At 46.1% G+C, this 15,092-nt stretch overlaps 1 protein-coding gene across 1 annotated transcript in view; it reads left to right on the top strand.

Annotated features, from left to right (window-relative positions):
- The window catches only part of LOC149441101 (uncharacterized), a 261,575-nt gene that overhangs the window by 207,997 nt on the left and 38,486 nt on the right, over nucleotides 1-15,092 (top strand). The window contains exons 6-8 of the mRNA XM_089657773.1: nucleotides 1,610-1,831; nucleotides 1,912-2,118; nucleotides 2,240-2,381. Of these exons, the coding sequence (XP_089513899.1) occupies nucleotides 1,610-1,831; nucleotides 1,912-2,118; nucleotides 2,240-2,381 (571 nt within the window). The remainder of the gene's footprint in view (nucleotides 1-1,609; nucleotides 1,832-1,911; nucleotides 2,119-2,239; nucleotides 2,382-15,092) is intronic.

The following is a 15,092-nucleotide window of genomic DNA, read 5'->3' as shown; positions in this document are numbered from 1 at the left end:
CATAATGATCCCAGTCTCAGATATTCATCCTGAAATGTGATCAGTAAAGTCTCCGGAGAACACGGAGATCACAGGGATAGGATGTGTCCTGGCAAAGCCCAAAGACAACGTTCATCTTTCAGTGTAGGAGAGGTGGGACGCACCCGGGAGAAAGGATTCTGTGTACAGAAACCTCACAGAGCGCCCCCACAGCTCCTCCTCCCAATGTCCTCCAACCAGAGTCAGAGAATCCTGTGACATCACACTGACCTCACAGCTCCTCCCCCCAATGTCCCTCCATCCAGAGTCAGAGAATCCTATGACATCACACTGACCTCACAGCTCCTCCCCCCAATGTCCCTCCATCCAGAGTCAGAGAATCCTATGACATCACACTGACCTCACAGCTCCTCCTCCCAATGTCCCTCCATCCAGAGAATCCTATGACATCACACTGACCTCACAGCTCCTCCTCCCAATGTCCCTAAGTCCAGAGAATCCTATGACATCACACTGACCTCACAGCTCCTCCTCCCAATGTCCCTCCATCTAGCTTTTTTTTTTATTAATGATGATCTTAGGATGTGGTCCAATCCTTGACATCCTCACATGCCATGCAGGACTGCTGGTCCTGTGTTGTACTTTGAGGTCAAAATGCCTTCAACAAGCTTTTACCATATGGCAAAGGGTCCTATGTGTTTAAATATACCTCAGCCTGAAGTGAGACTTTAATAAATAGGTTCCTGAATGGTGAGAGTAGAAGGATTCTGGGAGGTCACATGACATCACTCATCTCTATCAATAAAACACAGACCTGACCGGAGAGGTGAGGAGGATTCTGGGAATGAAGTCTTATCGCACTATTCAAATGTAGATTTTTGATGTTTTTTGAAGTTTTTTGAATCTTGTGAAGTCTGGAGATCATATGACATCACATTGCCTCCACCTCCCTCCCTGATAGAAGAGAGAAAGAAGAAGAAGATTCTAGAAGTCACCAGAGAGATCACTGAGCTGCTGACAGGAGAGGTGAGCGGTGCCGGGAATTCTGGGACATTCTCCAGTAACAGACAAGGGATGTGTCTGGATGGTGACTGTATCATTGTGTGTGTCAGGTTCCTATAAGGTGTCAGGGTGTCACTGTCTATTTCTCCATGGAGGAGTGGGAGTATTTAGAAGGACACAAGGATCTCTACAAGGACGTCATGATGGACAATCAGCCGCCCCTCACATCACCGGGTAAGAGGAGACTTTATTGTAAAGGAGAGAGCAGTACGGAGGATCCACCTAGATCCCCCATCATCTGATAAACACATAGAAACAATGGATTCAGTCAGTGTGTGTGTTTCCTACAGATGGATCCAGTCATGGGAACCCACCAGAGAGATGTCCCCGTCCTCTGTATTCCCGGGATTCTACACAGGAAGGTCACACCATCCCTCACCATCAGGTAGATGGATCTAGTAATAGGAACCCACCAGAGAGATGTCCCCGTCCTCTGTATTCCCGGGATTCCACACAGGAAGGTCACACCATCCCTCACCATCATCAGGTAGATGTGTAACCAACACTGATGGTTAAGATTTATACAAAAGTGTGTTTGTTGCAATGAATGTTTTATTATATCTTTCAGAGTGGAATCCTCGGGGATGATAATATTGATGTTAAAGAAGAGTATAAAGAGGAGGATGAGGAGTATGGAGTGATGAAGCAGGTTTCTGAGAGACAGAAGGATCTCTACAAGGACATCATGATGGAGACTTCAAGTAACAGATACCCACCAGAGAGATGTCCCCGTCCTCTGTATTCTCGGAATTCCACACAGGAAGATCACACCATCCCTCACCATTATCAGGTCAGTGAATAACAATCATTGATGGTTGTGATTTATACACAAGATTGTTTGGTACAATTGATTTTTTATTTAATATTTAGAGTGTAAACTATGAGGATTATAATATTGTTGTCAAAGAAGAGTATAAAGAGGAGGATGAGGAGTATGGAGTGATGGAGGAGTTTTCAGAAGGACAGAAGGATATGATGGAGCCACCTAGTACCAGGAACCCACCAGAGACATGTCCCCGTCCTCTGTATTCCCGGGATTCCACACAGGAAGGTCACACCATCCCTCACTGTTACAAGGTTGGTGGGACAGAGCATCTAGAACATGAACTTGTGGAGACAATCTGAATGTTTATAATGTTATTTCTCTTTATTAATGCTCATATTTTACAGATGATATTTTTTCTCTTTCTTGGTTTAGGGTGAAGATCTGAAGGATATAAAAATTGAGGTTAAGTCAGAAGAAGAAGAGGCGTATGTGAGGGATGATCAGCAGTCTATGATAGAAGATGACATAACGTGGACAATTATAGAGGAAGACACTCCTACAGAGATCAGCACAGGTGGGTCATGAACACTAAATCCATTCCTCCACCCATACTGCTCACTGATTGGTCCAGAGTAGGGCGGGGACTGGGTGATATCAGCCTGTAATCCCCTGGTCACTTTCCTGAGCTGTGTTCCCTGTCCTGTATTCCTGGATTTCTCTCGGATAATCTTCCTTCTCTGTGCTGCAGACACAATTTATGTATCTAGACTGGATTTATGGAGGTTCTGGGGTTCAGCTGGCAGCAAAATGTTGATTTTCACCATAGACATTGCTTGACCTAGGCATCTGAGATATACAGTGGGGATCGAAAGTTTGGGCACCCCAGCTAAAAATTTGTATTAATGTGCATAAAGAAGCCAAGGAAAGATGGAAAAATCTCCAAAAGGCATCAAATTACAGATTAGACATTCTTATAATATGTCAACAAAAGTTAGATTTTATTTCCATCATTTACACTTTCAAAATAACAGAAAACAAAAAAATGGCGTCTGCAAAAGTTTGGGCACCCTGCAGAATTTATAGCATGCACTGCCCCCTTTGCCAAGCTGAGACCTGCCAGTGTCATGGATTGTTCTCAGTCATCGTCTGGGAAGACCAGGTGATGTCAAGCTCAAAGGTTTTAAATGCCCAGACTCATCTGACCTTGCCCCAACAATCAGCACCATGGGTTCTTCTAAGCAGTTGTCTAGAAAACTGAAAATAGTTGACGCTCACAAAGCTGGAGAAGGCTATAAGAAGATAGCAAAGCGTTTTCAGATGTCAATATCCTCTGTTCGGAATGTAATTAAGAAATGGCAGTCATCAGGAACAGTGGAAGTTAAAGCAAGATCTGGAAGACCAAGAAAAATATCAGACAGAACAGCTCGCAGGATTGTGAGAAAAACAATTCAAAACCCACGTTTGACTGTACGATCCCTCCAGAAAGATCTGGCAGACACTGGAGTTGTGGTACACTATTCCACTATATAGAGATACTTGTACAAATATGGTCTTCATGGAAGAGTCATCAGAAGAAAACCTCTTCTACGTCCTCACCACAAAAATCATCGTTTGAACTTTGCAAATGAACATATAGACAAGCCTGATGCATTTTGGAAACAAGTTCTGTGGACTGATGAGGTTAAAATGGAACTTTTTGTCCGGAATGAGCAAAGGTACGTTTGGAGAAGAAGGGGCACAGAATTTAATGAAAAGAACCTCTGTCCAACTGTTAAGCATGGGGTTGGATCAATCATGCTTTGGGGTTGTGTTGCAGCCAGTGGCACAGGGAACATCTCACGAGTAGAAGGAAAAATGGATTCAATAAAATTTCAGCAAATTTTGGATGGTAACTTGATGCCATCTGTGAAAAAGCTGAAGTTAAAGAGAGGATGGCTTCTACAAATGGATAATGATCCTAAAAACACCTCGAAATCCACGGGGGATTACATCAAGAGGCGTAAACTGAAGGTTTTGCCATGGCCTTCACAATCTTCTGACCTCAACATAATTGAAAATCTATGGATAGACCTTAAAACAGCAGTGCGTGACAGACAGCCCAGAAATCTCAAAGAACTGGAAGACTTTTGTAAGGAAGAATGGGCAAAGATACCTCAAACAAGAATTGAAAGACTCTTGGCTGGCTACAAAAAGCGTTTACAAGCTGTGATACTTGGCAAAGGGGGCAGTACAAGATATTAACTCTGCAGGGTGCCCAAACTTTTGCAGACGCCATTTTTTTGTTTCCTGTTATTTTGAAAGTGTAAATGATGGAAATAAAATCTAACTTTTGTTGACATATTATAAGAATTTCTAATCTGATGCCTTTTGGAGATTTTTCCATCTTTCCTTGGCTTCTTTATGCACATTAATACAAATTTTTAGCTGGGGTGCCCAAACTTTTGATCCCCACTGTATGCCTTGGGTCTTCTGCCCCATACTCGGGTCTAGCAATATCTCTAAGAGAACCATTCTCCCAGGGCTACTCTGTTGTCTGCTGGTTGTGCCGGATGGAGGGATATGTCTGTATAATATCAGACCCAAGTCACTGAGTGCAGTCTCAGGAGATGGGAGGCAGCGGTGTGGGACCTCTGCAACTTGTCTCAAGTAGACATTTAAGTTTCCACTGATTGCTGAATACCAATATTATGAGTCCTGACCCTTACATATAATTTATATTGTACATTACTTCTGACCCCTGCACTATATACTCTATGCTGTACATTTCATACTCCTGCCTTCTGCTTTCCCCCCTCCCCCCACTGCTATATATACACATAATATGGATTCTCTTTTGTTCCACCCATTTCCTAACAGCTGGACATTTTATATCGGATGATGTGATTGGAGCACAGACTTTTACATGGTGATAATAATGTGATAACATCCTCCAACTTTGGACCCTTAAACAGAAAGTGATAATGAGGGAGGAGTCAATACCCCAATGATGGTGGTCTTCAGGATCAGTCCAGTCTTCATCTTGGTTGTTCTTCCCCCATCCTCACTCTCTGACCTCTGGTGGGGCTCAGCCCCGCTGTTCTTCATGACTAAATCATGGACTAAATAAGGAAGTGCAGTACTTCTTGTGTTGGGAAGATGGCGATGAGTGATAGAGGGGGTGGGGACCCTCGTCCTTATAGTCCTCATCACTGTCCCTCCTATAAAAGACAGTTCTGGTTGTTTCCTCACTCTCTGACTAAGGTCCATGAATAAAGAAATGACCTGGTAGGAGATCAGAGGAGCCATTTCCTAGTTCCCTTAAGGGTGGAATTGTAAGCTCCTCAGAGACCAAGCTGCCTGATGTGGGCGGAGTCCTGGTTTGGGGGGACCCAATCAGCTCCTGTCTAGTAATCCTCTTTGTCTTTGTATTTTAGTCCATGGCCGGGAGATGAGGAAAACCTCCGAGGATTGTCTCACTTTGTCTCCAGACTGGAAAGCAGAAGATGAGGACATCACACAGTATAGTCCAGGAGAAAACCCGGCTCCCTCCAATGTCCATCCGGCACCACCCAGTATAGATGGACCATCGGATTCCTCGTATCCTGAGGAACCTCAGACTGTGCGGGACCGGGCCGGCCTTCCAACAGGGAAGAGGTTCTCCTGTACTGAGTGCGGGAAATGTTTCCATTCCAAATTCAATCTTAATGTCCATAAAAGATCTCACACGGGGGAAAAGCCATTTTCTTGTGCTGAGTGCAGGAAATGTTTTGTCCAAAAATCAGAGCTTGTCACACATCAAAGGTCCCACTCAGGGGATAAACCGTATTCCTGTCCTGATTGCGGAAAATGTTTTTCACAAAAGTCCAATATTCAAATCCACCAGAGGTTCCACACAGGTGAGAAGCCATATTCCTGTTCTGATTGCGGAAAATGTTTTTCAGTGAAATCTCATCTTTTCATACATAGAAGGTTTCACACGGGGGAAAAGCCCTATTCTTGTACTGTGTGCGGGAAATGTTTTGTACAAAAATCACATCTTGTCACACATCAAAGGCTTCACACAGGGGAAAAACCGTACTCCTGTTCTGAGTGCGGGAAATGTTTTTCAGACAAGTCCTTTTATCACAGACATCAGAGATCGCACACGGGTGAAAAGCCGTATTCCTGCCCTGAGTGCGAGAAATGTTTTTCGGATAAGTCCAGTCTTTACACACATCAGATATCTCACACGAAGGAGAAAAAGTATTCCTGTCCTGAGTGCGGGAAATGTTTTTTACATAAGTCACATCTTTATACACATCAGAGATCTCACACAGGGGAGAAGCCGTATTCCTGCCCTGATTGCGGGAAATGTTTTTCAGAGAAGTCCAGTCTTGACAGACATCAGAGGGCTCACACGGGGGAAAAGCCGTATTCCTGTCCCGAGTGCGGGAAATGTTTTTCACAGAAGTCCAGCCTTTACACACATCAGCGACTGCACACAGGAGAGAAGCCGTATTCCTGTCCTGAGTGCGGGAAATGTTTTTCAGTGAAGTCCAATCTTTACAGACATCAGAGATCTCACACGGGGAAGAAGCCACTTTCCTGTCCTGAGTGAGGGAAATGTTCCTCACTGAAGTCCTGTCTTCCTGTACATCGGGGTCCCACACAACCCTGGAGGTGTATTAGTGCCTTTAGTGCGGGAAATGTCTTCTAGATGAATGTTGCTGGACATCCCAGCTCTCATGTGGGGAAGAAGCACACCCTGATATACACCTCAGATATACTCCATGGCTGATCTTCATCATGGAAGAAACCGTTCATGGGATCAGAGGTCACCAAAGATATGGATGAAGTATGGGACCGGGTTGGCCATTGATAGCAGGAGAAGAATAAAAATCATTACTTTTCATTGGCTGAGTACATTTTGTGGTGTAAGCGTTCACAAACACATAAAGGTCTGTTTTTTTTAAAAAGATTCCATGTTACAAGCCATTGTGAATTTATTTTATTTGATCATTGACATCAGCTGGGGGCCATAATGTTGCATTGCGCTACTTTTACTGATGGAGGCATTTAAAAAAAATACCACATTTTGGCCACTAGATGGGGCTGCCGGTCATAGAAAATCTCTATGTTAAATGAAATGCAGGTATTTAACTCCGTGCTTCCTGATACTTTCATGACTGCAGCATGGTCGGCTAGTTCTTGCAGGGTGTCCTCCCAGAACCATACCCCCCGTGTGCACGCACGATCTACGGACACAGCTGATCACATGACTAAGGAATGGGCCAATCACAACCGCTTTTACCATGTGACCAGCTGTGTCCAATCACAGCTGATAATAGTGTAAATAGGAAATGCTGGTTATCGGCAGTCTTCTCCTCATGCTGGTAGCACGTGAGGAGAGCCGGTAAGCGGCATTTTACAGGGGGACATCTACACTGATCATCAGGGCACTGATCATTGGTGTCCTGATGATGAGTGTAGCCCCATCAGTGCGGCCAATAGTGCCCATGTGTGCTGGCAATCAGTGTCCATCAGTTGAATCAGTGCCACCTAACAGTGCCCATCAGTGCCTCATCAGTATGCCAATAGTGCTCATGTGTGCTGGCAATCAGTGTCCATCGGTTGAATTAGTGTCACTTATCAGTGCTGCCTCAGTGCCCATCAGTGCTGCCTAACAGTGCCAATCAGTGCTCAATAACAGTGCCCATCAGTGCCACCTATCAGTGCAGCCTCATCAGTGTGGCCAATAGTGCCCATCTGTGCTGGCAATCCATGTCCATTGATTGAATCAGTGTCGCCTAACAGTGCCCATCAGTGCTGCCTATCGGTGCAGTCTCATCAGTGCAGCCAATAGTGCCCATGTGTGCTGCAAATCAGTGTCCATCGGTTGAATTAGTGCTGCCTAACAGTGCCAATCAGTGCTCAATAACAGTGGCCATCAGTGCCACCTATCAGTGCTGCCTCATCAGTATGCCAATAGTGCTCATGTGTGCTGGCAATCAGTGTCCATCGGTTGAATTAGTGTCACTTATCAGTGCTGCCTCAGTGCCCATCAGTGCTGCCTAACAGTGCCAATCAGTGCTCAATAACAGTGCCCATCAGTGCCACCTATCAGTGCAGCCTCATCAGTGTGGCCAATAGTGCCCATCTGTGCTGGCAATCCATGTCCATTGATTGAATCAGTGTCGCCTAACAGTGCCCATCAGTGCTGCCTATCGGTGCAGTCTCATCATTGCGGCCAATAGTGCCCATGTGTTCTGGCAATCAGTGTCCATCGGTTGAATCAGTGCTGCCTATCAGTGCTCAATAACAGTGCCACCTATCAGTGCAGCCAATAGTGCCCATGTGTGCTGGCAATCAGTGTCCATCGGTTGCATCAGTGCCAACTAACCATGCCCAGCAGTGCAGCTTCATCAGTGCCACATATCAGTGCTCATCCATGAAGGAGAAAAATTACTTATTTACAAATCTTTATAACAGAAACTAAGAAAAACATTTTTTTTTCTAAATTTTTGGTCTTTTTTTTTAGTTTGGCAAAAAATAAAAACCCCAGAGGTGATTAAATACTCCCAAAAGAAAGCTCTATCTGTCTCAAAAAAAAAGATAAAAACTTAGTTTGGGTACAGTGTTGCATGACCGCGCAATTGTCATTCAAAGTGTGAGAGCGCTGAAAGCTGAAAATTGGTCTGGGCAGGAAGGGGGTAAAAGTGTCTGGTAGGCGAGTAGTTAAGCCAATTTTTTGCTTGCTTTGAGGATCAAAATGTGAGATGTGGAATCCGTGGTAAAGAACCTGTGGAGGGGCAGCACATATTTGTATTAAGTCACATAAATTGAGGAAGATTGACACCAGAAAGGCAGCAGGACCGGATGCGTGTCAGGTTGCTGGCCTTCACAGAAACTTTAAAGCATGCTGTTAGACGGGTTAGTTCGGTTTGTTGGCAGGCTCCTTGGTAAGTTAGCTGGGAATTTTTCTCTTTTGTTGTTTGACATGCGTCGTTCTTCCGTGTGCTCCTTGCTGTGAAGGTCAGTTATAGACTGGGGCAGTGGCCATTTTTTGTACTGTTGAACTGTTGGTGAGGGGGTGCATGGGACACCTTATCTGCCATTGTGCTACATGCTGGGTGTCCAATGCACTCCTGTACCTTTAAGGAGGGGTGGGCTCCCTCAGGTCCATCTACCCCTGGTCTATCCATTAAATACATGTGCCTCTACTATGGGGGCTCTTAAAATTGAAGAGTTAGGAACTACAGAATACTGGGATGCCATGACGTGGCTCTGAAGCTTACGCATGTATTTGCAAATGTGTGCTAACTAAACCCCTGTTTTTATTGCATACTGTTTGTGACTTTTGGGGGTGGGGGGACCCCTGTATCATCCCTCCAAATTCCTCTTATGTGTAACCCACCCTGTGCTTGTTAGGGGTACAGGGTGGTCTGTCCTGATATGGTGTAGACATGTATAGGTGAGGTGGGGTGGGGGGCAGGGGCGGACTGACAACTCATGGGGCCCCCGGGCAATAGGGGATTATGGGGCCCCTGTGTCCTTGCCCAAACTCAAAAAAGCCTATGAAAAAGGTACCAGGGGCATCTCATGGGGCCCCCTACTGACCCCGGGCCCTCGGGCAGTGCCCGAGTTTCCAAATGGTCAGTCCGCCCCTGGTGGGGGGTTGTCCATTGTTCACTTCCTGTCTGAAGAGGAGTTTGGTCCTGTCTTATTTCCTGTTTGGTCAGCGGTGGTGTCCGGGGATCGGTGTTCGGACAGGGAATCGGGAGTATAACGGAAATACCCTAGGGCAGTCGGGGTCCGGTTCCAGTACACTGTTAGATGGGTTAATTTGGTTTGTTTGCAGGATGGTTGGCAAGTTAGAGCTGGGAATTTTTCTTGTTTGTTTTTTGACATGCGTCGCCCTTCCACGTGCTCCTTGCTATGAAGGCCAGTTATAGACTGGGGCAGTGGCCATTTTTTGTACTCCCATACAGGTGTAGTGCACCCCTGTAGAAGCTGCTGGCAAATACCTTCCTAATTACCCACTTAAAGCAGACACAGCCAGGCACACAGCATTTTCTTCATTTTTCCATCGGCTCTGAAAGCAGTCTTCTGCGGACATCATTTCCCGTCCAACACCATCTTGCTTGGAGCCTTTATAAGATGGTCACCCCTGAGAGCCAATCATGTCTGAGGAAGAATCTGAAGCTTCGAAATATGTTACCACCCACATGCATGGAATCACGTTCCGTTCCAACACCATCTTGCGCTCCACACTGGTTTCCAAGGTGGTCGGCCACTTCCTGAGTCTTAGCTATCACCACCCAGTTGTTCTGCAGCTGCTGGAGACCATTAGAACCTTATTGGAGTCCAATTTGGATGTGTAGACGTGTCTTTTTTAGCCTACAAATCAGTGGGTTGGATCAGAAAGCAGTCTAGGGGTTCTTTTTTAAGGTTTTTATTTTTGGGGAACAATAAACTGGGATCCCAAAATAGCACATAACAGCGTGCCTGTAGTACTAACAGCATACAAAATAACAGAGGAACGTCTGAATTGGGGGTTGTCCTTTTTCCGCCTTGCTTGGAGCCTTTATAAGATAGTCACCCCCGAGAGCCAATCAGGTCTGAGGAAGAATCTGAAGCTTTGAAACGCGCATGTATGGAATCAGGTTCTCCCACGGGCATCACCTCCGGTCCAACACCATCTTGGGCTCCACACTGGTTTCCATGGTGGTCGGCCACTTCCTGAGTCTTAGCTATCACCACCCAGTTGTTCTGCAGCTGCTGGAGACCATCAGACCATCACCTCCAAGAGTCAATCAGGTCTGAGGAAGAATCTAAATCTTCGAAATGTGTTACCACCCACATGCATGGAATCACGTTCTCCCAGGGACATCATCTCCAGTCCAACACCATCTTGGGCTCCACACTGGTTTCCAAGGTGGTCGGCCACTTTGAGTCTTCGCTATCACCACCCAGTTGTTCTGCAGCTGCTGGAGACCATCAGACCATCACCCCCGAGAGTCAATCAGGTCTGAGGAAGAATCTGAAGCTTCGAAATGTGTTACCACCCACATGCATGGAATCACGTTCTCCCACGGACATCATCTCCGGTCCAACAACATCTTGGGCTCCACACTGGTTTCCAAGGTGGTCGGCCACTTCCTGAGTCTTAGCTATCACCACCCAGTTGTTCTGCAGCTGCTGGAAACCATCAGACCATCACCCCCAAGAGTCAATTAGGTCTGCGGAAGAATCTGAAGCTTCGAAATGTGTTGCCACCCACATGCATGGAATCACGTTCTCCCACGGACATCATCTCCGGTCCAACACCATCTTGCGCTCCACACTGGTTTCCAAGGTGGTCGGCCACTTCCTGAGTCTTAGCTATCAACACCCAGTTGTTCTGCAGCTGCTGGAGACCATCAGAACCTTATGGGAGTCCAATTTGGATGTGTAGACGTGCCTTTTTTAGCCTACAAATCAGTGGGTTGGCTCAGAAAGCAGTCTAGGGGTTCTTTTTAAGGTTTTTTTTTGGGAACAATAAACTGGGATCCCAAAATAGCACATAACAGCGTGCCTGTAGTACTAACAGCATACAAAAAAACAGAGGAACGTCTGAATTGGGGGTTGTCCTTTTCCACCTTGCTTGGAGCCTTTATAAGATGGTCACCCCCGAGAGCCAATCAGATCTGAGGAAGAATCTGAAGCTTCGAAACGTGTTACCACAAAAGGGATAACAGGCGCATGGTGTGGCACTCCATGTATGTTTGATGAGTTCCAAATGGGCAGGGGTGAAGGTAGTCCAGTAGGCACTAAGGGCAAGCTGCGTTGGAGCGAAGCATAACTCTGTGGAAGGGAAACAAAGAAACACAGCGCCTCTAAGTGTGTACTGTTAAGGTATTTAATAGAAAGATAAGTAGTAACTCACATCTTGGAATTTAAAAACAGACTCATGGGTAAGAGGGTGAGACGTCTGTAGCCAGATGATGTTGTGTGTCTGATCCAGAGAGGAGATCGATTGAGTCCGTTAGCGGGTGGTGCTGTGCATGTGCAACATGGATGGTAAGCCTGGTGGAATCTCCAAGGTGTCTGCCAGCAGATGGTGCCGTGCATATGCATCATAGATGGTGAAGCCTGGCAGAGTCTCCAAGAATGTCCGGGACCAGCACATGTGGTGTCTGATGCCATCAAAATGCAACACATTTCTGAGCATGTGCAGGACGAGATGAGTCCAGGTGCGCTCTTTCATCAGGCAGGGTTTCTTTGTTACCCATTTTTGGTTGCCTTTGAGACAGCACTGCACCAGCCCCTACTTGAGATACATCAACCTCCACAGTATACTGAAGATCTGGGTTCAGATGCTGAAGAATTGGAGCCTTTTCGAATATTTCCTTCAGTTACTGGACAGCTGACACTGCTTCAAAAGGATCATACTTTAAAATGAACCCCCTTCCTGGTCAGATCAGTGAGAGGTGTGGCAATAGTGGCAAAGCCTTTGACGAAACGTCTATAATAATTGGCAAATCCCCAAAAACTCTGAATCCCTCTCAAGGCGTTTGGCTACGGCCACTTCAGGACAGCAGCAAGCTTTTGCGGGTCCATTTGGAAGCCTTCAGAGCTTATGAAATAACCCAGAAACGGTATGCAGCTTTGATGGAAGGTACATTTTTCAAACGCGGCATAGAGGTGATTCTCACATAGTCGCTGTAGTACTTGTTTCCCATGTGAAACATGTTCCAGGTGAGACTTGGAAAAGATTAAGATGTCAACCAGATAAATTCACCCCTCGCCTACCGGACACTTTCACCCCCTTCCTGCACAGGCCAATTTTCAGCTTTCAGCGCTGTCGCACTTTGAATGAGAATTGCGTGGTCATGCAACACTGTACCCATATAACATTTTTATCATTTTTTTCACACAAATACAGCTTTCTTTTGGTGGTATTTAATCACCTCTGGGTGTTTTATTTTTTGTGCTATAAACAAAAAAATAGCAAAAAATTTGGAAAAACAAAAGTTTTCCTTTGTTTCTGTTATAAAATTTTGCAAACAGGTGATTTTTCTCCTTCACTGCTGTGCGTTGATGAGGCTGCACTGATAGGTGGCACTGATGAGTTAGCACGGATAGGCAGCACTGATGGGCACTGGTAGGCAGCACTGATGAGCTGGCACAGATGATGCAACAATGATGGGCACTGATAGGTGGCACTGATGGGCAATGATAGGTGACACTGATGGCACTGACTGGCAAAACTGCTGAGCACTAACTTGCAGCACTGATGGGTGGCACTGATGGGCATAGGTGAGTGGCACTGATGGGCTGCACTGCTGGGCACAGGTGGGTGACACTGATGGGTGGCACTGATGAGGTAGCACGGATAGGCAGCACTGATGGGCACTGGTAGGCAGCACTGATGAGCTCTCATGGATGATGCAACGATGGGCACTGATAGGCGGCACTGATGGGCATTGATAGGTGACACTGATGGGTAGCACTGATGGCACTGACTGGAAAAACTTCTGAGCACTGACTTGCAGCACTGATGGGTGGCACTGATGGGCTGCACTGCTGGGCACAGGTGGGTGGCACTGATGAGGTAGCACGGATAGGCAGCACTGATGGGCACTGGTAGGCAGCACTGATGAGCTGGCATGGATGATGCAACAATGATGGGCACTAATAGGCGGCACTGATGGGCATTGATAGGTGACACTGATGGGCAGCACTGATTGGTAGCGCTGATGGCACTGACTGGCAAAACTGCTAAGCACTGACTTGCAGCACTGATGGGTGGCACTGATAGGCATAGGTGGGTGGCACTGATGGGCTGCACTGCTGGGCACAGGTGGGTGACACTGATGGGTGGCACTGCTGGGCACAGGTGGATGGCACTGCTGGGCACAGGTAGGTGGCACTGATGGGTGGCACTGCTGGGCACTGATCCATCCTCTGACAATTGCCGGTTATCGCCAGTACTTTCCTCAAGCTGTGACAGCGTGAGGAAATTGCAGCTGATAACTGGCAACTATTTACCGGTGATCTGCTGTATCATTGGACACAGCTGATCACGTGGTAAAAGGCAGCTGTGATTGGCCTGTTACCAAATCACATGTCTGTAGGACACAGTGATCATGGACAGTGCCAGGTGCGCACCCACGGGCACACGGGAGGGCGCATTCTGGGAGGACGTCGTATGATGCCCTCCCAGAACTGGACAACTGCGCTGTATACTGGATACTAACATTTATAGGGAAAGTTGATGCAGGGAATATCCGATTGCCTCTCGGGGGATCAGGAAGGAATTTTTTCCCCTGCAGGAGCAAATTGATTCATGCTTTGCTGGGGGTTTTTTGCCTTCCTCTGGATCAACTGTGGGTGTAGGATTATAACTTTTTTTTTTTTGGTTGAACTGGATTGACTTTTTGTCTTTTTTCAGCCAGACTAATTATGTAACTATCAAACAACACACAGATGGTGGTGAACACTACAGGATTCAGAGGGGCCCAGCTTCTACACGTTGCTCGAACACTAACACACAGCCGTAAAGGCTTAATAATATCTAGGTTCAAGGCGGATAGGCAGGAGCCCAAGCAACTCGGACAGGAGACAAAACCCGGCACTGGATCAATGTGAACAGAAGCGTAACTTCCGCATTCTGCAACAAAGGATCATTGCATTCCAGGTGAGAAAAGACCCATGCCCGTGCCTTCACCTTTAACAAAAAAATGATGAAAGTCACTCTGCAGAGGCTGTGCTGAATGTCTCAAGGTAAAGCCGGTCACACACGTATAGATTTTCATTCAAGAATATTCGTTTGATTTTCTAATAGTTAGTGGGGGTCAAATCAATGTTTGTTTTTGACTGCAGTGACGGGAAAATTCAAAGGGGCAGGAAGGAAAACTTTTCTTGATCAAATGAATTTTCGGCCAGCATACACCCTGTTCCAAATTATTATGCAAATTCTATTTAAGTGTCACAAAGATGAAATATTTTGTTTTTCAGTGTAACTCATGGATGGCATTGTGTGTCAGGGCTCTTTTGATCACTGAAAACAATCTCGGACACCTGTGATAATTAGATTGGCCAGAGAGCCCAATTTAAGGAAAAACTACTAAAGGAGGGTGTTCCACATTTATTAAGCAGAGCAGCATTTTCAAGCAATATGGGGAAGAAAAAGGATCTCTCTGCTGCCGAAAAATGTGAAATAGTTCGATGCCTTGGACGAGGTATGAAAACATTAGATATTTCACGAAAACTTAAGCGTGATCATCGCACTATTTAGAGATTTGTGGCTGATTCAGAGCAGACAGGTTCGTGAAGATAAAGGCAC

This window comes from Staurois parvus, unplaced genomic scaffold, assembly GCF_062004578.1.
Source record: "Staurois parvus isolate SC_StPar_1 unplaced genomic scaffold, SC_StPar_1.0 ptg001026l, whole genome shotgun sequence".
Classification (NCBI taxonomy): domain Eukaryota; kingdom Metazoa; phylum Chordata; class Amphibia; order Anura; family Ranidae; genus Staurois; species Staurois parvus.
Note: the sequence above shows the minus strand (reverse complement) of the source record. Positions and strands in the feature narration are given on the sequence as shown.